Source organism: Athene noctua, chromosome 6, assembly GCF_965140245.1.
Source record: "Athene noctua chromosome 6, bAthNoc1.hap1.1, whole genome shotgun sequence".
NCBI lineage: Eukaryota > Metazoa > Chordata > Aves > Strigiformes > Strigidae > Athene > Athene noctua.
In genome coordinates, this window is record NC_134042.1 from 27,540,726 (window position 1) to 27,564,375 (window position 23,650).

The 23,650-nt window shown below is 50.5% G+C and overlaps 1 protein-coding gene across 1 annotated transcript; it reads right to left on the reverse strand.

Moving 5' to 3' along the window:
• Positions 1–4,261: 4,261 nt before the first annotated feature.
• Positions 4,262–19,364, reverse strand: TGFB3 (transforming growth factor beta 3). The gene is made up of 7 exons (XM_074909994.1): positions 18,366–19,364; positions 12,814–12,977; positions 11,440–11,569; positions 9,775–9,882; positions 8,787–8,958; positions 8,121–8,274; positions 4,262–5,759 (listed from the first exon to the last, which is right to left on the reverse strand). The coding sequence occupies exons 1-7, from the start codon at positions 19,078–19,080 to the stop codon at positions 5,601–5,603; spliced, it is 1,602 nt and encodes a 533-aa protein (XP_074766095.1). The 5' UTR covers positions 19,081–19,364; the 3' UTR covers positions 4,262–5,600.
• Positions 19,365–23,650: the final 4,286 nt, after the last annotated feature.

A 23,650-nucleotide genomic window follows, 5' to 3' on the forward strand; every position in this document is an offset into this window, starting at 1 on the left:
ACCAAGACATTCCCTAGTCATTACACTACGTGTATTGCACAAATCCTGTAAGATTTGCCCCTGGCTGCACAGCACATCTTTGTTTTATCTGCTTCCTGATGAGGATAACTTCAGGAGAAAAAAGAAATCCTTCCTGAAGCATGTCAGGAAATCTCTGGTTTGATATGACCCAGCTGTCTTCTTTCATCAAGTGATGTACACGCACTGGCCATGATATATTATTATAATACCTCATGCTGATTTCTGTATGTGATGAATGAGTATCTGTAAACAGCTAGTGAGAAATGTCTGAGTGTTGGTAGACCAGAAAAGAAGTCACCTTTGCTTTCTGCAACATGAATAACCCCTACATGTAATTATTTCTTGCATTGGTCTCTGTGGACAGCAATGAGGTATCATCTTGCCTAGCCAACTAAGTTGGAATGAGAGATGAATAATATCACCCTGCACAAAGACCACTACCCCCACTATCTCTCTGAAAGGGGGAAAAATAAATCTTTGTCTTCAGAAGATACCGCTTGAAAGATTGGTATTTCTTGGTATAATTCAACAGTGCCAGCATATACCACAGGGGACAGAGTTTCTGCTTGAAAACTGTTCACTAAATCTGCAGGATGTGGGAAACCAATAATGTGGGGTTTTTTTTTTGCCACAGACAACAGCTGTAAAGAAACCTCTATTCTGTACTAGATATAAAGATCCTTATCCCTAAGTGTGTTTTCCATGAAATCATAGCCCAGTTCTGGAAAAGGCCCAGCTGCTTGGTTGAATGCCTTCAGACTGTCTCTGCCATCTTCCCTATGCAACCTAGCCCTAGATAAGGATGTTCTAAAAGCAGCCGTACTCGGCTGTAATCTTTGAAATTAGTTTTTTCTTGGAAACACACTGTGACATCCAAAATATATGTTCTCTCTGAAATTATGGGCGTGACATCTCAAATGCATTACTGTCATTTAGGTAAGAGAATGGCAACCATTAATCAGCAATTTTAATTTGCTGTATATCTTGTTGATGTATCTGAATTAATTTCTAAGACAATCTGTTTCCCAATGAGTAAAATTGTCTCATCTCTTCCATGTTGACTTGTTGCATGATAAAGCATCTTGCATTTGCACAGGGTATCTGAAGCCTCTCTTCAAGAGAGGACAAAAGACACTGTGCTTAGTTGCTTCCATCTGTGACTTCTGGAGCTGCATCAGAAATGAACCAGGGCTTACATGGCTTCCCTGTATGTAATAAAAGAAAATATTGGTAAAGCCGACACCTGAAATTCCAGGGGTTCTTTTACTAGACATAGTATGCATGTTATTAATTTTATACAGCTTTTGACCAATATATTCTAGTGATTTTGAATGTAAAAAAAAATTGTAGTAGATGTTATTTTTAAAGAATTAGAAGACATATTTTCCTCCTTGCACTGTACACAAATTGCTGCTGTTGTGCTAAATCACAATTGATGTAGGTTATAGGCAGCCCATACAACCATCTGTTATTTTACACTACTGCAGATCAGTATAGTTTTGCAAGTGTGTAGATATCACACTGTTGGCTCCATATGTATTGAAAACTGTATTTTCTTGATTGATTTCATTGTCTTTCAATCACTTATTAAGAGAACTCAGTACTACAGAGTTGATGTTTTGCATGCCACCAGGAACACTTGTAGTGGGCAAGAAACCTTTTCTGTACAATAGAGCGGGCCCTAGAGCTGCATCTTGCTCACGCTGTGGTACTGAACCTGCCCTGCATTAGGCCCCGGACCATACTAAAGACGTCTGCCTTATAAGACATTGCAGCAGATCCTCTTCTGTTATGGGATGGCTGTAGTGATTTAATTTACAAAGTAGTCTGAGCCTGGAGACCTTCTGTATTTCTGCTCTGATGAGGACACTCCAGTCGTAAGTAAGGAAAGCTTCAGAGCAGTGTAGAAAGATAAGAAAAGGATCTGTGAACTGAGAGAATGGAGATGTGGTAGGTACAACAGAGGTGAGACATCACAGGATAGAGCAGAACAGAGCTATGATGTTGCCAGAGGAGTGGACAGGTATGTTTGTCTTTTGTATCTTTTATTACTTTTGGACATGGTTCATCTTGTTTGCTGTGTGTATTGATGACTGTTGGTTATGGAAGGGTGAAACACGAAGCAGTATATCCCAGTTCACATAGTGGTAACAGGGGTGTGCTGCTGCTTTTTCTAGGTGCAGTGAGATAGCTAGACTATTCAACCCAAAGACTGGGGAACAAAGACTCATTTAGTCTGCAAAGACTATTCTTTGCTGTAGTATCAGTGTACATTCCTGTACTTACTGAAGCAGTGTTCCTTGCAGAGCTTTACAATGCACTACAGCCTGAAAAACAAGGTGCTCAGGTCTAGGCCTCCTGCATGCTATAATAGAGTATGCCAGAGAAGCAGGGACTACACAGATGTTTGGTTGGCCATCAGTGTAGGATCTGCCTTGTGGTAGTGCAGAATTGAGTTTTTTCACTCTTTCTGACCATTGATCTTTGTTAGAGAGACAGAGTGTGCTGGGATTGTTTTCATCAGCTTTTGTTTGTTCCTGTGAACAACAAAAGGGAACTGTTGGGAGCTGTATTCAGTGTTGGCAGTGAAGATCCCACTTTTTCTTTCCCATTGTCTTCCTCAGTTTGCCAGCTAGCAACAGAGCATATAGAGAACTGCCCTCTGCTTTCTCACACTAGTATCCTGAAACGTTTTGGTGGTAAGCCTGTGCCCAGGAGTGTATTCAATCTGTTATTAACCCCATGTAGATATTATAGTTTGTTGCTGAATTATAGCTAAAAAACCCCTAGAAAACCATTTTGATTTTAAGAAAATTAATTCAGATCCTGTCTCAAATCTAATTCTCAAATGTTGCTAGGGAAACAGAAGGCTGGACAGAGAAGCAGTAACTGAAATGTGTGTTTGACTTGAAGGATTACTGTACCCGTGAGATTACCCATGTCCTTAATGGTTGGACACCCTGAGACTCTTCTCCCCTGATTTTCTATTGCCATTTCACCTCCTTTCCAAGACAAATGGCTTGGTCCTTCTGCCACCCCTCCCTGCCACGGAGGAGCAGCGGTGAACAAGGGCTAGTAAGACAGACCCACCTCAAGGGGCTTGCCAGGGTTAATCCGTGGGTGGTTCTGACGTGTTCCAAGTGCCACGTAGGACTGTGAGCTGTGCAAGTGTTCTAGCCCAGCTCTTTGCAGCTCCCCCTCCTTGGGTTTGTTCTTTCCCCTTTACTAGCAAGGAAGCCCTTCAATTGGATGGGCAGCAGAGCCAGCCCAGGGCTCAGGAGGAACAATGACCAAAGAACAGACTGCAGCTTGTAAACCAAAACCTCCCCAGGGGCTGCTGCTAAAAGGAGATTAGAGAGAATTCCTACTCCAATTGGCATCTGGATTCCCCCCCACCCCCCATCGCAGCCACTAAATTTCTGGCCTGTCTGTCAGCATGGTAGTGTAGTCATAATACATTTATTTGTTCCCTCCTTGGGCAGGTCAGGTGGAAGCATGGGCATGGCCAGCTGTACAGGGCACAGTAACACAGTAGTGCTGCAGGACTGATCAGAGCTGCACCTTTCGTCATCACACTGATGACAGGTCAGGGAGTCCCAGAGAGATGAAAGGGATAAAGATTAAGTGTTGGGGAGTGCCTCTATCAGAGCATGTCTGCCCCAGCCAAAATGTCATGTAGCTTGGCAGGCTCCCTCCACTGGCCCACCCTTGCTATCCTCTAGCCAGCTGGTGATGGTGCAGGAAGGGTTGTTTACAGTTTATTGTTTGAGATTACATGTTACGGCAGCCTCACGTGAGGTATATGGAAGCAGCCACTGTTGTGAAGGGCTCGGTGGAAGAGCTGAATTCCGAGCTGACCATGGAGAGCCCTGGCCAGTGATTAACCAGCCAGGTGTCACTGTACACTCAGTTACTGGAGACCAGGAATTTGGAGGGGACAGGGAGGAACCTCTGTGGTCTCTAGAACATGACTTTAAGTAGTTGTGGTTTGGAGTCAGAGGCAGCCTCGGAATCTCATATGGCATGCAAGCACTGGGGATTTTTACCTTTGGGACTGTCTGTGGCTGAAAAAGTCCGTACTTTTAAAAAAAGAGGACATTGATTTCTTGCCTGGGCAACATCTATGAGCTTTTTATAAGCATCCACAATGTTCATGGTAAATTGGGAGGAGGGATGTGTTCTTTACCTGTGTGTACAATTCTGTGCTAGCAGACCATATATATTCAAGTGGACACAGAACATCTGTCAGCAGTGGCAATTGCACTGCCCTGGTTGCTTATTTAAACAGTACTGTTAGAAGTGTTTAACATTTGAGGGGAGCCTTCTATAAAAGCAGATGCCAGAGGTGATATACATGTCTGGACTGGGGTGGGGCAGGGCACGTATACACCAGGCACAGTTTGAGGGTACCAAGGAATTTTCATTCTGGGGCTCTCTGGTTGGCCTAAATTCTGGCTGTTCCTTTGAAGAGACATTTTGGAAAGGGGAAAGATTTTAGACTGTGTGCGCCACAGCAGTAGCAAATTAAAAACAGCAAACCATCTAACCCTCCAACAAACAACTTGCTTGTGAAAAAAAGAGCATCTTTCCCCCCCCCCCCCCCCTTTATTTTTTACAATGTTTTGAGATTACTATTTTTAAAGTCTTGGCATATGAGCCTGGGTTACGTTCAGGTCACTGTGCAGAAACAGGTGCAGAACACCCCAAAGCACTTCACAAACCACAACAGACAAGAGGTCCTCAGGATGTATCAGCTCACAAATGAATGGGCCCAATATGCAGGCATCCACAGATATTGCTCCTGCCCTGACCCAGAAACCATCTCTCAGAAACTCCAGTAAGGGAAAAGAGCTGAATGGAGACATCAGTCCCTCTGAAAATGGACTTAGCACCCTCTTTCCTTGTATTTGCCCACCCTCAGCAGGCTGGCTGGGAGCCTTGCAGTTTGCATTAGAAACCAATAGCCAGGATCTGCCAATTGAACTTACAGGTCTGGCAGACACAGTTTCAGTTGCAGGACTCTGGATCACAGCTCTGAGGAACAAAAGTCTAAGTGTATCTCTGAGCATTTCTTCTCTCAGCAGCTTCCCTTCTTGATGGATTTTCTTTCTAAAGAAACTTTCATGGTTTCCTCCTACAGGGGAAACCTCATTTTTCAGGCCAGTGGGGAAGGCTGAGGTCCTAAGATAGCTAAAGCTAGATTAGAAAACATCTCCCCATTTCCATTCCCCCTTTCACCTGCTCTTTGTCTTGCTTTCCCAGCTCAACCACCCAGCATTCAAATACAGAGCAGTTCCTCCACCCTATCCTTCTCTTCTGCACCAACTGTCCAGCCATTTTGGAGAGTGTGGCCTTCGTGTCATCAAAGTAACTCCCAGAAGGAACATGACACTGCCAACAAGACCAAGAAATGTTCCAGAAGAGATCCCCAAGGGCTTCCAGACCCTAAGCCACAGGGTTTGGCACTCAGCCCTCAGCATGCATAGTCTCTGACCCCCAGTTACTTTTGTGTTAGCCTGGGAGCAGAAGAGTGGGTGCTGACAGTTTCTCTCTTGGCTTTGGGCGGGCCAGGGTGCCTTTCAGCTGCACTTGCAGGATTTCACCACCATGTTGGAGAGCTGCTCCACTTTGGGGGTCCTCCCGACATAGTACAAGATGGTGAGTGGCTCCAGGTCCTGGGGGACACAGCAGGGTGAAGCAGATGCCTCAGGGTTCAGCGTGTTGTATAAGCCCAGCACCTGCAAAAACAAAGTAAATGTGGTGACAAAGTCAGGAATACATTTAAGCTGGTTGAGGACAGGAAGGAACTGCAAAGCCAACAGGTCTCTAGGTGTCTGGACTATGCTCATCAGAGTATTTCCCTGAGGTAATACGCCCCTGTCACTTCCTGATCATGGATTGCTTCTAAAGGGTCTTGCCTGCACTGGCCTGGCTCTTAAGACTTTTTTTTTAAATTGTAGTAGCCATGCGCTGTGGCTGATGCCTAAGGATTGAAGGAGTGCAAGTAGTTGTCTCCTTTCATCTCTAATTTGGTATAGTGGATAGTGTCACAATTTTTGCTTTTTAATAAGGCAACTGGGTGTAACCAGCCTGGGGCCATGTTGTTTTGGGTTCCATTAAAGAAACCAGAAGAAAGAACATCCCTGCTGCTTATTTCAACCAACATCTCTAGATAGCACTGGATAGATGCCAATCCTCTCGAGTATCCACAATTCCCTCCCAGCTTTGAACTGTCTGATGCCTTCTCCCTCCACTCCATCCTCCAAGTCATTACACTGTAATGCTGGAGCCAGCAGAGTATCCTGTGGGACCCCACTGGATTCCTCCTCCCAGCTGGCCCCAGCCCACATATGACTGTACACTTCAGCCATGTAACCGCTACAGAACAGTTGCCATGTTTCTTGCCAGAGGTGGCTGCTTCTCAGTGGTAAGCAACTTCTTGAGTTGTGGGGCCAAAACATGATCTCACCTGCACTACTGTGGTCTCATTAGTGCTTATCTGGTATAAACGACAGGGTCTGGCGCATTGTCTTTTAAGTACTTTACAGTCAGTCTTTGGGGATGAGGTGCTAAGGAAACATCCTGTTCTATCATCCAGATCCATGTAATCACAGTCGTTCTGGTAGCAGCTCCCTGGGATACTGAACAAAGTACTCCTGACTGTACCACAGGGGTACCATGTGAGAGCTCTGGGGCCGCTTTTCTCAACAGACAGTAGGTTAAACAGACTGATGAGTAATCTTCTTTTCACCATGTTTTGCCTAGGTGATGCTGGCAAGCTATCAGCAGCTATATCATTCTAAATGTTTCTTGAATCACCCAGCTGACCTTAAAGCTTAATCATCTCCTTTCTTGCTCAAGAAAAAAATATTAGGAACCATTCTAAAATCTCCTTTCTCTCACACTGATTCAGTCCAGTTATCTACTAGAGCGCTTCTCAGGACAACCAGATGGTAAAGTTACATGCCTATTACCCTTTCAAAGCTGTTTGATCCCCATCTGTTCACTCCTTCACTCCCATAGATCGATTGTTCCCACTGATATCAGTCCTTGAGCTTCAGCAAGCCTTGCTGCTGTGCAGACTCTCAATGTTAGCATCTTCTTTGTAATATCATCTTTACCTAGTTATCTATTCTTCAGCCAGATCTGCTTTTTCCAGGAATGTTTTTAGTGAAACCTGATGCTAAGTTGTTAGTAAGCTGTTGCATTGTCTGGATTGCTGCCTTTACTCTTCTGTGGACAGAAGCACGAATTTTCCTCCACCTTTTCTTGCTTCAGAAAATGTCTGCCTGCTCCTTAGTCTGTCTTCTCCCCTTGGTACTTTCCCATGCCTGTGCTTTTCTATTGCTTTTATTTTCTTCCACTCTAGACAGTAGCTAGGTTGAGGTAGTATTCTTCCCAAAGGCTGCCTAGTGTGCTCACGTTAGAGATTATGTGTAAGTTACCTAAAGACATTTGCCTTCTGCCAGTTTCTACACATGAATCTCACTGCCTAATGGGTTTCCCCCTGCCATAGGTGGGCTAGGATTTATACCGCTGGAAAGTATGCCTGTGCAGAAAGGAGAGTTTACTGCATTGGCTGTGTTCACTTCTGGACAGCGACACGGATTTCCCTTCTCTTTCGGGCTGCCCCTGTGGTAGCAGACGGCAGCTGCGTGCCATGGCACAACAGTTTTGCATGACAACCTGGCACAGAGCGTAGAAAAATCCTCTGTCCAGTGCAAACTGCAGGAGAAATTTAGGCAGAAGATAATTACCAGAGTTAATGTTTGATGTAAACAATTCAGTTAATACTCTGGCCACTACCAAATAAGTACCCTAAAATGGTCAGTCCTGCTGTTTCACATCTTATCCAAGAGACAGCAGCATCCTTCTCCTCAACATCTGGCTATTAGCATGGACTCAGTTTTGACTCCAAAGGAAGTGCATTTTCCCTGCTGAACCACCTAGACTCTTTTCTGCAGTTTTCCTGGACAGTTTTTAAAAGCATTGATCTAAACAGCTTTTGGTGCTTTGAAGAGACCTGATATGATCACAGACTTAGGGAGAAAGGGGGAGTCACAGCCACAAGCCCTAACAGGATCATATACGAGATGTACCGTGCTGTGAGTGGTGTCTGCGCTGCGGAGGTATGGACAAGGGCCCGAACAAAAGTTAGCAAAGTAGCCCTTAGGCTCGTGGACCCATTTCCAGCCAAGGTCCTGTCGAAAGTCGATGTACAGAGGACGCACGCAGCAATTCTCCTCCAGGTTCCTGAAACACAGTATTGAAACACGGTGAATCTAAAGAGGGGCCTTATATGCAATGGTGTGATGCAGCCTCCTGTTTGCCTGTGCCAAGTGCAGAGGAGCAGCACAGGCGAGCAGTGGTGGGCAGCTCAGGCCTGGCACTGCTCATGCCTGCTGGCAGGCAGCCTAACCACTGGCCCAGGGAGGTAGCACCCAGCTGCTCTCTGGCACCTGGAGATAGCAGGGGGCTGCTGCAGGTCCCTGCCCAGGCTGTGCTGCAGGAAGCTGCTTGCAAGTCCCCCTCTAGCCAGTGGCTCAGCCAGAAGCACATAGTGACTCTACTGAGCTGGCCAGCATCCCCTTCTTGGACACCACAGGGAACAACTGGCTGAGCTGTGCTCTTCATGTGGCTCCTGTAGCACCACGGTGACCCACAACCCCCTTGGAGGGTTCTGCCTTTCCCGGTGGCGTGAGTCTTGCCAGGCTTGCCCACCTCAGGCACGGAACCTGGTCACTCCAGGCAGGATTCTCATTTACCGGAAGCAGTAGTTGGTATCCAGGGCTCGTTTCTTTCTCTGGCCTCCCGATGCCGGGCTCTCCAGCCGATGTGGGGGTAACATCATCAAGATGAGATGGGGATTATGCAAGTCTTTCTGCTTCTTCAGGCGCCCCAAGTCCCCACGGCCATAGTCATCTTCACTGTCAATGCCTTCAGAGAAAAACAGGATCCACAAAGAAGAAATCAGTGGGAAAGTGGACAAGACTTTCCAGTGCATTTAACACTCTCATGTCTACCCTTGAACCAGGGTGAAAGGGGTTCAGGCACCATGTCCATTTACTCTGGGACGTCCTCCCTCACGGGGTTCCCTTTACTCCTGGTGAATCTGACTGCTGCAGGCCTGAAATAGAGGCTTAAGGGCCACCTGTTTTACCATTTGCAAACTGCTGGTGGGGCCATTAATCCATCCCGCTCACTCCTGGCTTTGGTCCCAGGACAGGCAGAAAGATGAATGGTTTAAAGAAGATGTCAGATCATTGGCACTCTGCAGAACAGCCTCAGAAATGGAGCCTGTGGGGGCCAGTGGCTGCAGCCCAGGGCTGCAAGCCAGGAGGTTCCTAGTTCTTAGGCCAGCCAAGCCACTGACTCTCTGGGCCACCTCACACAGGATGCCTGATTTCCTTGTGTTTCTTTCAGTCACCCTAACTGGAAAGCAGAGGCTCTGTGGAAATCTGAGAAGGCATCAAGCTGAACTTCCCAGAGAGACATTGAAATACAAAATTATTCCTTTCTGCAGACATTTGTGCAAACCCACACAGCCTTCACTTACTTTCTTCCATTTCTAACCTATGTACAAAGTGGATATAGCCATTATGCAAATCAGCATGCAAACCCAGGTGTGTATGCTTTAAGACAAATGTTATGCAACGTAAAATGCTCAAATATGCAAAGCAAGACCTCATTTCTTCTTTAAATGCTCAGGCTTTCCCCTCCCCTATAGCCTCCCTTAACCCAGCTCTTTATCACCTTTGAACTTGATCTCCAAGACTTCGTGCAAATTCTCCAAGATGTCCCCGTTGGGCTGAAAAGTATGGCAAGGACAGTGTATGCTAATTTCCAGGCCAAGGTTGGACTCTGCAAAGAAGATGACTCTGTGAGAAACAGTCTTCCTCAGCTGGGACAGCTCCTGGTGCAGGGGAGTTCCACTGAGGACACGTACTGTGGTAACTTCTAGACTGTGGGTTGGTCTCAAAGTCAGGGATGCTATCAGAGTTGGGGAACAGAGATGCTTTAGAAAAGGAGAATGGGAAACAGAACCTTGTGGCTTCAGCTGTGCCAAAAGCCTTAGTCTTACTGAAGGGAGCTTCCTGGGCAGGTAAGAAGGGTGCTCCTGGTTATATTTTTTAGGCTATTCAGCATCCAAAAGCATTTGTGAAATTTAAGGAGCTCCACTGGAAAACAAGTATTTTGAAGAGCCTGCTTGTGGTGTCTGTGTTAAATCAGTTTTGCCATTCTCAGTACCTGTGTACTTATCTGGCTTCTGGTAGTGTCTGAAGGAGAGATCTGAAAATGAGCAAGTTGGATATGGACAAGTAATTTCATTGGAAGCATTTTTCTCAGCAGCTGCAACCTCCTGTTCTCTTGAACTGCTAGCAGTCTAAGTCACACAGACTTTACAGAGGCAAGTCTATTTTCATAACTTCCTGGACCAGTCATGCTGTGTGGGCCTGACTAAGAGAACATAAGAATCTTAGGAAAGCTCCTTTTTTATGTTGTGTCATGAATTAAAACATCTGGCTCCCTGGGGCATTGACAAGGTGCCTAGCACCTTTTTTTCCTAAGTACTGTATCCTCTGTGATGTCTTGTCAGCTAGCATGCCTGCATAGAGCTTGCTGCAGTTCCAGCCCTGAACTCCAGCCATCAGGACACAACTTCGGTTGAAATAGGAGGAGCCTACAAACTCACAGCTTACCCTTCCAGGGAAGGGCTGCTTGCCAGTACCTGCATTTCAGTTTTCAGTGGCACCTAGCTTCTATCTGTGAGGCTGATCCAGCTGTGAGTCACAGTGCCTATGCTCCAGCTGTGAATGGAGTCAGTGTTCTTGCTGGGAGCTGCCCCATAACTATCTGTTGAGCTGCCCTGGGATGGCAGAGGTATGTTCTCTGCAGTGCTAAAGCCTCCATCTGTCTAGGTGTGTCAGCCTCTGGTATTTCCCCACCTTTATACCTGACAAGCTGTAAACAGCTGAAGAAATCAGATCCTTGCTGGTTTTCTTCCCTATTAGATTTGCTCTAGTCCATGTGAATATTAAGCCAGAGCAATCCTCATTTTCTATGTCTTGCAGATTATAGTTTAGACAAGCAGAGGGGTCCCCTCTGGGCTTAGACTCAAAGAACCAAAAGAAGCTCCAGCATCTCTCAGTGAAAACAATTTCCTCCTTCAGAGGATGAATGCTCACTCTGACTCAGCCCAAAGAGCTACACAGCGGGGACTCCAGGACAGAGCTAGGAATCTAGCAGATGTCACACACTGAGGTAGCTCTCTGGGGGGGAGGCTTGTTCTCAAACTGAAAGAAGCTGTCCTCTATGTAAGTCGAGCTCCTGCAAGAAGGGGAGCAGAGAGAGGCTTCTGTCAACACTGATCCACATTTCTATGGATGCCTTGACACCCGGTCCAGCCAAGACCCCTACCTCTGTGCAGAAGCCACTCACGCACAGTCTCGGTGACATCGAAGGACAGCCACTCAGGGGAGCCCCGTGTCTGCACATTCCTGCCACTGAGGTAGCGCTGCTTTGCTATATGCTCATCCGGCCGAAGGATCTGTGTCAGAAGGAGTGGTAGAGAGAATCAGCCAGTGCCATGCATAAAGAAGGGATAGGTTTGGGCCTTTTTTCTTCCACAGCTTGCTAAAAACTGATCCCAGCAGGTGAGACACCAGGAACACCCTGGCACAGGTGATAAGGACATGCTTCACAACCAACCTGAACTCCAGAGATCTACACAGTGCTTATTTTTGTGTCTAAGCAGCCCACCTCTCTCAATTCATCCCTGTTTTAGGGCACATATCTAGAGGCAGGATCTAATTGATCTAATGGGTGGTTTTGTTTCTGTATACACCGGCGGCGTATGGGTCTGGATTTCAGAGTAGAACCAGCGTAGGCAATAGAGCATCTTGCCACAGGTCCCTTGCCCAGCAACCCTACTGAGTCCTACACTGTGGTGTTTTCATTTGTCCTACACTCTTCAATTTCCATCAAAACACACCAGGGCTGATCCAGTTTAGAGACCTCTCCCCCTGCTCTGACATCTCTTCCCACTTCTAAAGATCCCCAGCCTGTGCACAGCGTTCCAGATCAAAAGCTGAATTCTGTGAAGACCTCAAGAGCTACCAGCCACGGGGCAATTTTAGCTGTGCTTTTACTGCAAAGTGCACAGACATCAGCCTGTGGGGATGCACTGCCTGGATGCTTAACTGTACAATTAGCTGGGTGGTTCGGCCCAGCCTAAGGCCACTTCCAAACCTGAACCAGACCTTATCCTGCCAGGGGAGTCCATGGGTTCAAAGCAAACTCCAAATAAGCCCGTGAATTAATAGTGCCACGAGTTGTGCCCCTGAGGAGCTGCTGCTGAAGGGAACATTGAAAGCAAGCATTATTTTTCTAGTAAATCAGTGACAAGACAGAGAGCTCCACCCTTTGGATTAGCACCAACTGTACTGCAATAGTCAAAGGAACAAAACTGCCAGGGGACCTAGCATGCTGATGTGAGAAGGGTCAGGGCTGCTCCCCTTACAATCCCCTTCTCAGTGCAGCAAAGAGCTGCAGTGGGCACCATACCAGGGTGGCCAAAGTAGCCAGCCAATGTGAGTGGGGAAAGGACAGCAGCACGCTCTAAAAGGAATGAAAGGTGACTGTATCATCATGTATGCTGGAAGAAGCCTGGGGTACAGCATGAGATTTCTCTTTCTCTCTCTCCTGTAGCCCTGCACATACCAATTGAGGTAACAATTAAACAGCCAAGCTATTCTGGGCTCAGGCACAGGGAAAGGCGAGAAGAATACTCACCTGGAAGAGCTCAATGCGCTGCTCGCTGCGTTTGGAGCTCGGGTTGGGCACACGCAGCACCCGAAACTCAGCCCGGAACAAGTTGGTGCTGTTCTTCTCTGCCGAGGACACATTAAAGCGGAACACATTGGAGGTGACACCTTTTGGACAAATGCCCAACTCATCTAGAAGAAAGAAAGATGGAAAGACTGAGAACCACCAAGTTATAGGGATGGGATCTCAAATAGTTTCAGAAAAAACTTTCCAGCAGAGGCCTGTCATTCAGACATCTTGCTATCTGTGAAGCATGGCTATCTAGCTAAAGGTAACACAGGATGACTTCACTCAAATTTGGTCTACATGGCAACATTTTGCAAAATCTTCCCACTGCTGCCACCACTGTTTCAATGCTACAAGCCAGAGAATCAGTACAGATCAACCACAGTAATTTTAGTATTATCTCTTCTAACTCTGCTCATCAAATGTTGCTAATGCTCACGAGTCTGCTGCATCCCAAATGACACCCCCAGCCAAGGCAATGGGGCAACCTCATTTGCAGCTAGTGGGGCCAATTCCCAGTAGTGGTGATGGTGTGACTCTCCTCATGCTGGAGCTATGAAGCTGCACAGATGATCCCACTGCTGTTGTATCTTAGTTTTACAAACCCTGACTGTCTCCCAGGATGAAAGCCAGCCAAGTCCCCACGAAGTATGAGGTGTGGAAGACTTTATGGAGCAGTGACTATTCAGTGTGTACTGAAAGAACTGGGGTTTAAGATCAATTCTCACTCATGACCTGGAGAAGGAATTCATGAATAGTACAAGGACAGAGTAATAGTGCTGAGAGGCCTGCGGGGATCAGACAGATGGGCAGGAAATAACACAGCAATTCTCTGCCTTGATGTGTGCCTGCTGAACGGAAAAATCCTTTTCACAGGTGCCCCGAAAGGGAGCAGGTAAAAGCAATGAGGTCCAAAACAGAGTCCTCAAGAAAAAACAAGCCTCTTTTCAATGGGATCATTTTGGTCCCGTGGAAAAATCTTTGTTATTGCTATTGTTCCTCTCCTATTGACTTCTGTTAGCCTTTGAGGCTCTAGCATCATTAAGGCTTCATGCAGACAAGACACAGCAGCTCCTGCTCTACATCCACATGCAAGTTTGTTTGCAGCCCTACAGAGTCTCTCACATGACATCTGACTGTTGTCCAGTGCAGCACAGGGCTCTTGTGTCAGCTATTGTTTTTAAACAGAAACAGAAAACTATCACCTGTTCCCAGCCACAGTTCCAGGCTGTGACAAACAGGCTAGAAGCCCTAGCTGAAGCAACCTTTGAATAAAGATTCCTAAAGTCTGCCCTTCACACCACCACTGCTCTCTCCCCAGGGAAACAACTTCAGTAGGTGGGCTGGTGTGAAATGGTGCCTCAACGCAGAGGTTCACCTCCCATGCCAGATTCTGCTTTGAGCAACACTGATGCACTTCTTGAGTCATATTCATGAAGGTGAAGTAAGCCGGTTTACAAGGATGTGTTCTTAGGGTGCTGAAGTTTGTTCTTAGGGTAAGCTAATGACCAGATGCTCACATTGGGCTTTAATTGTAGGGGGTTTTGTCATTTGTACTATGGAATGGAAAAACTTTCCCATACAGGGAGTCTCTGGCTGCTATTGAAGAACTGGATGTCCAATAATCCCAGGAGACCAGGCCCTCTTGCAGCCATGAGCTGCTGTGCTCAGCCCAACAACCCTGCAGAGCAAACAGTACACCGAGCCACACAAGGACACCCACTGTGGGCATTCCACCACTCTGATCAGTTCTAGGTTTTATGCCACAGAAAAGCACAGCAGAAAACCTGAGCTCTGATCTCATTAAATGTTCCCAAGGCATCTTCCTAGCTGAAGTCCAACTCTGATAACTGTTCTGTCTCCTAGACCTAAGCAGATACTGTGTTTTAATATCCCCTTAAACTGTTTTGCACTCTTGGCCCTATTAATAGTGCTGTTAACAGCCTGCCCTTCCATTTCAGACCTGCCTGCCTGTCCACGAGGGGTGTCCCAGTAGTCATCAGAAATGCCTTTCTAGATCGGACCAGTGGTCAGTGTAGCCCAGTATCTGTTTCCAACAGTACTGCTTTATCTAGCAATCTATTTAGAGACTGCAGATCTGGTCCTACAGCACAGTGCAAACAAGACAAAATAATTTATTGTTTATCATCTCCTTAAGATTTTTGGCTAAGTTAAGCAGCCGTGGTGGTTAGAGATTACTGTATCTACTATATTTTGCCTGCTGTCTCCACATTGCTTTCTACCTACTTACTTCACACAAGGTCCTGATGTCTTGGGAGACCTTCCTAGGGGAAACAGTTAAGCTGCATTCTGTGTTTTCACTCTGAACACTCTGAGATTGAAACCCGTTTCTCATAGCAGAGTGTCCAGGATACAGGTCTCACTCCCAGGAAGCTGACTGCTTTGGGGCAAAGCACTTTTTGCAAGAGGTCTGAGGTGAGGTGATTTTTCAGAGAGCTTGGTCCAGTCCCAGGTCAGATGTGTTAATCACACTGGAATCCAGACATGTCCACCTACCTGCACAGAACAAAGCCTGGAGGCAATATTCCTGCAAGCTCTTCCAGTCCACAATACAGTGGTTGTAACCACACCAGGAGACAGGGAATCTGTGACGCCCTGTGCACCCATGCCAGGCTGTGTCTGACATGACAGGATGCATCCTCATGATCAGACCCTGCTACAACTGTGGGGCCCAGACAGCCCAGAACTGTTGACTGTACAAATGATGAGACAAGTAGCCTCTTAGAGTGCACAACGTGATACACAGAGCAGATTCTTTTGGGAGCTTCCTTCTTCCTAACGCTGCTCTCCACGAGGTGCAGGTTCTCCATGTGCTGCCGACCCTATGCAAGCCCCAAGGCAGCTGATGGCTGTGTGGTTAGAGTTTGAGGTTGAGGAAGGGCAGGCTGTCTGTCAGCAGGTATTGTCTCAGTCCATATTATACCACTAGTACTTCAAGGTGCTTCACACCAAAGCTGCATAACTTTGGAGAAAAAAACCTGATCCTTCTGTAACTCTGCAGATGGCAGGTGTGGAAGAAAAGATTCTTGGCCCCAGTGACCCATGGCTTTAATTGCTTTGTCTCTCAAGCTGGCTTGGAAAATGGCATCTGTTTTTCCTCAGGAAGGTAAGCAAATCCATTTGCAGGACCACTGCAGATGTTCTCTGAGCTTGAATCTAACCAAGTCAGTGCTTAAGGGGGTCTGAACCCCCACAAGTTTTAGAAGATCCCTGAAGTGAATGGCTGGTCAAGAGCAAATTATTCTCTGAAAGTTAAGTCCCTTATAATTCAGGTTATGTGCCTGAGGTGCAGCAGAAAGACAATTCTATGAGTCAACAAACAGCTCAGAGTAGACATGGGGAACCTGGTCCTGAATATTCTTCCTTCCTAGAAGGATGGGGCTCTCCCTGCTGCTATTTTTGCTCCTCAGCTCTCCTCACTTTTGGGCCTTAAGCCTTTGAGAACAGTGAGTTCTGAGCCAACAAGCCACTTAACTAATAGTTTGGAGCTAGAACAGTTCGTGTGCATGCACACAGATTTCAGACTTGTCTGTATCATCCTCGCAGTTCCCTCAATGGAGCAGTCCTCCCTTTCCCCCCCCAGAGGAGACTGGCTTTGGCTCAGAGTATGCTCTGAGATCACCACCTGGCACAGAGACAAAGTCATGGGAAAATTGAACATCAGCCACTCCTGAAGACACAGGGCCAAATTCAGCCATGGTGTAACCAATGAAATTCCCCAGGTTTCAAAAGAAGTGTGCCTCTTGACACCACACTCTGTCTTGATCTAGTATCTCCCAGTGTGACCCAGTTCCAAAGTTCCCTCTTTCTCTGGGTAGTGGCATCTACGCTGCCCATTCCCAGGAGTTCAATTTCAGCACTGCTTGGTCTTTTGAACCCACTGCTCAGCACCTTGCCTCAGCATCCTACAGGAACATGGGACAGGTTCATTCATTTCCATCGGAATTTTCCCCAACTGAGTCCCTCCTCACTGCTCCTTCTCATGCACCACATGTCTTCATTCCTCTTTCCCCCCTATTTGATCCAAATCCACTCCTCTGACTTCATTTCCCGCTGTTGTGCTTTCCCAGTTTCCTTCCCCAAAATGCACCAGTTCCTAGTGTGGCTGTACTATTTTGCACAGACACTTGGTTTCTCCATATATTTTTAGAATTTCACAAGCAACACTTCAGTAGGTCAAAAATGTTGAAATACGGGCAAGCTGCTATACCGTGGGCACTTACTGTTCCTCAAGTCTTAGTGTTTCCTGAGCTAAGAGCTAATCATATAACCATATGGAGTGCAGTTTGCCAGAGATTTAGTGAAATTTGTTGCATTACCACATTGTAGCTCTTATTCCAGCTCATCATATGTCAAGATTAACGTAAACCTGGCAGAATAACTGCATTCTGAGGCTGTCTGCACCAAGTCACAGCTCCTCCCCAGAACTGCTGGTGTTCAAAATTGCGTCCCCAAGACTGCACTACATCACGGGAGGACACCCTGAATGGAGGTATGACTGCACACCCAGCATCTTCCAGTCCTAAGGAATCTTAAGCACAGACCAAAAGGACTGCTTGTGCCTACATGTGCTCAGCATCTGCAGTCTGCTTGGGGTTCATGTCTGCTCAGTCTCTGTCTTTGCATCTGCATCTGCTCAGCTTCTGCACCTGAATCTGTTTAGTGTCCACATCTGGGCCTGCTCATCATCTGCTCTGCACCTGCTCAACATCTGTCACATTTTCTTCAATGCCTGTGTTCCCTTGGGGGTCCCTCCGCATCACTGTCGGCTTTGCACCTGCTCAGCATCCCCCTTATCTTCCACTCGCTCTCTGCACCCTCGCGCTACCCGAGTAACCCCCCCGCCACTGTCCTCCAGGCAGCCGTCTCTTCTGCAAGCGCCTCTCCACCTTCTCTACAGCCACCGCGGGGGCTGCACAGGCCAAACAGGTTGCCTGTATCTCTGCGGCAGACGCCGGAGCTTCAGCAGGGAGGAGTCCGGCTGGCCATCTGCTCGCCACCCAAACGCGAGAGCTGTGCCTTCTCCTAGCCCGGCTGCCTCCTCTCCTGCCGCCTTCCCACCTCCCGCCTTCCCCCAGCTCTCAGGGCTCCCGACACGGGCCGGGCTCGCTATTCCCGGCTGGGCCCTGGGCCGATGGTGCTCCCGGACCCGCAACCCACCCCTCCAGCGCCCACCTCCTCCACCTGCGGCGGCGCCGCCCGCCGCCAAGCCCCGCGCCGCCCCGTCGGTGCTCCGAGCGCTCGCCACCCCGCGTCCCCCCCGGCCCCCGGCGTGCGCCCCCGGCGCGGGCAGGCGAGGACGCGTGTGTTTCCCCCCCGACACACCCGCCCTCCGCCGCGGCGGCCCCCGCCCCGCCGGGACAGCGGCCCCACCGGTGGGGGCCCGGCACCCCTCGGCCCCGGCCAGCCGCCCCTCCTCTGCGCCCGGGGGCCCGGCAGGCTGCGCCGCGGGCGCGGCACCCCGGGCCGCACGGGGGGAGCCCAGCACTTACTGTGCTCGGGGAGGCCCTGGATCATGTCAAATTTATGGATCTCTTTGGCATAGTACTCGGACTCGGTGTTGTCCTGAGAGCAGCTCTCCTCCTTCTCCTCCTCCATCTCCTCCAGCAGCTCCCGCGTGCTGTTATAGAGGGCCAGGATCTGGTAGGGCACATGGGCCGGCCCCACGGTCTCCGGGGGGCTGGTGAGCCGCAGCTTGCTCAGGATCTGCCCCCGGATGGCTTCCACCCTCTTTTTCTTGATGTGGTCCAGGTCCAAGGTGGTGCAGGAGGACAGCGCGAGGCTCACGGTGGCGAAGCTCAGCAGGGAGAGCAGCACCAGAGCCCTTTGCACGTACATCTTCATGTGCGAACGGGCGGCAGCGGGGGCCCCCGGGAGAGACCCCCGGGCGGCGGCGAGCGAGCGCGGGGGACCGGGCGGTGTGCTGGCGGCAGCCTCTCCAGATCCCGCAGGCTGAGGCTTGGCGAGGAGGTGCATGAACTCACTGCGCCGTGCGCGACTCAGGACTTCCAGGAAGAGCTGGCAGCGCTCCGCAAGGAGAAGCGGCAGGCGCCGTGCCTCGCCGCGCCGGGCTCCTTCCCCATGCGCCGCCCCGCGTCCCGCGGAGCCGGGGGCGCCCCGCCGCGCCGCGCCGCCGCACGTGTCAGCGGCCCGCGCCGCCCCGCCGCCGCGGGGGGAGCGCGCCGCCCGCCCCTCTCGCTGCACCATTCATGCCCCCGCCGGGCCCCGCGCCCTACATCGCCCGGTGCCCGACCCACGGCCCGGCGGCCGGGAGCGCGGCGCTGCGACGCTCCCCGCCCAGCCGGTAGCGGCGCCGCCGGGCCGCCCGCTGACCCCCGCGGGCTCCGCTGGCCGCCGTGCCCCGGCCGCGCCGCCCCTCCCGCGCGCACTGCCTCTCCCTCGGCCTCGCCGCTGAAATTTTATACCTCCCTCCCATGACGTCCCCGGGACGGGGCTCGGGCGGGGGAGGGAGCTCCAAGCCCGGCCTTCACCCGCAGCACCGCGCTAATGGCTTCAGCAGCCGCGCAGCCACCGCCGCCCGCCTCCGCCGCGCCCCCCCCCCCCCGCCGGGCCTCGCCGCCGCCCCCCGCGCGGCCGCCGGCGCCGGGCCCCTCTCGCCCCGGGCCGGGCCCCTCCGCGGCGGGGCGGTCCCGCGCGCCCTCCGACGTGGCCTCCGCGCGGCCGCGGCGCGCGGGTGCCCCCTGCTGGCGCCGGGCGGGCAGCGGCGGGCGCGGGGCGGCGGCGGCGGCGGCCGGGCCCTTCGCGGTGGTCCGCCGCGCGCTGGCGGGCGGCGCGGGGAGGCCCCTCCCGTTTCCAGCTGCGAAATCGCATTAAAAGCGGCTAAAAATACCCCGAATACTTTCCTGATGTGGTTTCTTTCCGAGAGAGGGAGGGAGGGGCCGGCCGGCCGGGCCGCCGGCGGGGGCCGGGCGCCACGCTGCGGGCGCGGGGCTGCGGCGGCCCCGGCGGGGCCCGGGCTGGCGGCGGGGCTGGCGGGCCCTCCGAGGTCCCGGGGGCCGCGGGAAGGTAGCGGCCAGGCGGGGTGAAGCCCTGCGGCCCTGAAGGCAGGTGGCCGCTGGAGCGCAGAGGAGTCTCCTGCCATGGCAGCCCTCGCTGAGGGGACGGGGCCGCTTCGGGCACCCGCTGCCCTCGAAGGGGCTGGGGCCACACGCAGGAGACAGAACACCGGCCCCACTTGAGCCCCTCGTCATCCATGACCTGGGCCTGGGCAGGCTCCTCTCCTGAGCCGTGCCCCAACCCCAGCCACCCCACATCAGCCTCTGCCCCCTGCCCTGGGCCGGGCCAGTGCCCACTGCCCTGAAGCCCAGAGGCTGCTGGCCCCTGGAGCGAGCACCCTTCTCTTGCCCTCACCTGGGCCCTGCCCCAGGTACGCAGAGGCTCCCCACCCCACCACCCAGCGCTTCTTCCTGCAGAGGGGGAGGCAGACACCCCTGGACTGAGGTGGGATGGCAGCATCGTGCCTTCCTGACCTGCCCACAGCGCTGGCTGCTCTGCCAAAGAAGGCAGCGGCCTGGCTGTGCTGGTGGGATGATGCAGCAGGGGCAGCTGCTGCGGGGTGTGCGAGGCGGGAGCAGGGCAGAGCTCTCTGCAAGTCCTGGGGGCTTCGTGCTCTGGGAGAGGTGGGTCCCAGGGGTGCGTGGGCCCAGCGCCTGGAGGGGTGGTGTCTGGCAGCAGCACAGCTGATCTGTGGCTGGAAACAGCGGGCATGGCTGTGGGGAGCCTTCTCTCGCCCACATGCTTGGGCGGCTGGGGCTGGGAGAGCATGGCCAGCTCAGAGGCGAGAGGCTCACCAAAGACACAGAGTGTGGAAGAGGTTCAGAGGAAACCCATGGGGCAGCTGGAGGTGCTGGGCGCCCAGTGAGCTCATTCCCTGCAGCTCTGAGGAGACCGATACGTGGGCTGCTCACAGTTTGTCTGTGCTTTGCTTGGGAAACAGGAATTAGAGTTCCTTGCTGGAGCAGAGAAAGGTGTAACAAGATCACGTGGCTCTAAGATAACGTCAGGAGAATCGCGACTTGGGGTAAGGTGCATAGTCTGAGGCTGCTGTTAACGATCCATGGAATATTTTTATGTGGATTGGGATGGAGGTTTCTAGAGCTCCCCAAACACTTCTGAAATGAATTCTGGATGGTTTTCTGCTCTGGGACCTCCTCTACCCCGTGTTGGGTTGGAGGTCACGCTAAATGCAGTAGAACTGATTGCTTTGGACTTCAGTAATCCATTTGCTACAGTGCCGCATGGCGAGTTATTACTTAAGATGGAGATAAGTACAGGAATTATAAGAGATTGCTAGAGGAGTTCTTCAGCGGCTGGTCCTGGGCCCAGTTTTCATTAATGATCTTGGCATGCCAAAATGAATGTGCTAATGAAATCGGCTGCTTATCCAAAGCTAGGAGGCATTGTCAATACAAGGGAGGACTGGGATATCCTATAGAAGGAGGTAGGCAATTCTGATGGCTGAGACAGTAGAAATGGCATGAAATGCAATAGTACAAAATGTAAGGTTATGTTGTTAATGGCTGAGAGCAGAATTTTCTGTTACAACTTGACAAGTTGACTTACCACTTGGAAATAATAGCGGAGAAGGATGTAGGTGTGGTGCCGGTTCCAGTATTGTGCCACTCACTTTCTGCTCTGGGTGTTGCTCTCTTTGGGTTGAGAAGACGGGGGGGAAGCTCTGTGGTCTGATGTGCACTGGAACCGCCGATGGTGGCTGCAAGCAGCCATCGCTTACAGGTTGCACATCTCAGACATGCTGGAATCCAGCTAGGCTGAGGGAGAGCCCAACAAGGCTACTGAACATCTGAGTATTGTAGGAAATATTTCACACTTGGCAACCCTGACTGGGATTTGACAGTCTGAGCTGGGGCTGATGTAACCTGAACAGCGTCTGCTCTCATGGAGATCAAGACAGGCAAATGCGTGGGCCTTTTCTGCCTATCAAAGCCCCTTCCACCTTCCAGAGGAAGGAACCTCTTGTTTGAAGCTTATCAATTGTTAGGAGATTTTGTCCTGGAACCTGCAGAAATAACAGAATATTTACAGTTGTTTCCCTCCTCCAAAAAACCTTAGAGATGGAGTAAATACTTTGAGGTATGTGGAGAAAAAAATTGCAAACAAATCAGAATCTGGTGCTTGGAGCTGCTGGTGTGCTGCTAATGTGGAGCAGGCTATGGCAGCAGTCTTTGCCGAGTGCTTTGCTTCCTAGTGGAAGCTTAATTTTTTCAGTGAATTGGCCCATATCAAAATCGGGAATGTGGCTGGCCACCTGATGTGAGAACCGGCTGAGGAAGAAAGGCACAGCGCTGTGTTACTGGTTGCTACTGGAATTGCCCTGCGTCTCATAAATCCTGCTGCTGCCAGAGAGCTGCCTAACAAAACCTTTGGCTGCTCAGAATAAGGTGGTCATTGTTCTCTCCCACAGTCGTGCCGCCATGTGGGCTTTCCACCATAGCTGTAGCTTTAACTATGCGTGTGTGCCCTTGCTCTAAAGGTGGTCTAGGACCAGAAGCATGTGAGACCGCTCAAGTGTGATTGCTTTCCCAGACTCTCCTGGCTTTCTCTTGGGTAGGAGGAGGACCAGACACAAGCTCTATTCATAGATCCAGTCAAGGAGTATCAACAGCAAAGAGCGCTGGTGGGGGACTCTGTTAGTCCTATTCTGCGTGATTGGGTTTGGGTTGAAACCAGATGGAGGAGTCCATGCTTAGGTGTGAGAACTTGTCCGTGAAAGGAATGCTTGCGTAGTTCTTACTTGATGTTCAGATGAGAGGGGGTAGCAGCAGTGTGATATATAGTGAGGACTGAGGACAGAACTGAACAAGTAAGGCAGACTGCAAGCTGAGAATACACCTGAAACCGTACACTGGGAAAGAGAAACCCTCACACAACAGACTTGAACTAGACAGGTATCAAGCACAGAAAATAGCTTTAGACAGCCACAGCAGCACCAGACATTTGTCCTGTTAACTGTGCCTCCTTGGTCAAGTGGGGCCCAGGATCAAATGTTGCCTGCAGCATCACTGGTAGAGCAGAGGAGAATTAAGCTGTTCATAAAAGGTAACCCCAACATTTAAAGCAAGCAAGATCCATTTTAGCCACAACATGAAACAATGGCTGAAAACTTTCTCCCCTGTTGCTCTTCCGAAGCAGGCAAAAATATGTTAGGGTGAGTGACAAACCCCATTCTGATGAGTGGAGGAATCCAGAGGGACTCAAGACAGGACAGATTTTAGGTTACATTCTCCCTGCATGTCTGCTCTTCTCTCTCATTGAGAATCTGTGAAGTCAGAAGTCAAAGTTCTGAGGCAAGGTTTAATTCCCCAAGTGCTTAGATGTTTTCTTTCCTGCATGTGGACTCTACCCTCCTTCAATTGGCCCGAGACTCCTGTCACTGGGGTGGGCAGCAAGCAGCACAGCATTTCTTGGGGAGAGCTGGGATGTGCTGGTGGCATGGGGGATGGAGACTGGGGGAAATTGTGAGGAGGGGCTTGGGGGGACAGTTCCAGATGGGTGAACCCAGGGCTTTGTGTTCTGTCCATCCAGGGCACCCTGTTCTGTTCCTACCTGGCCTCTGGCAGAAACACCCCTCCAGCTTGCTGTTTGGGGCCACAGCTGGCACTGCACTCCTACCCAAGGATCCCCACCCCAGGGATGCCCTCCTGCTTTAGCAGATGTTTCTCTGGACGCTATCACGCTCCTCTTAGGATTCTCTTCTGACCAAGAAGGTCAGCGGTAAGTGTATGCTTGTACTCGG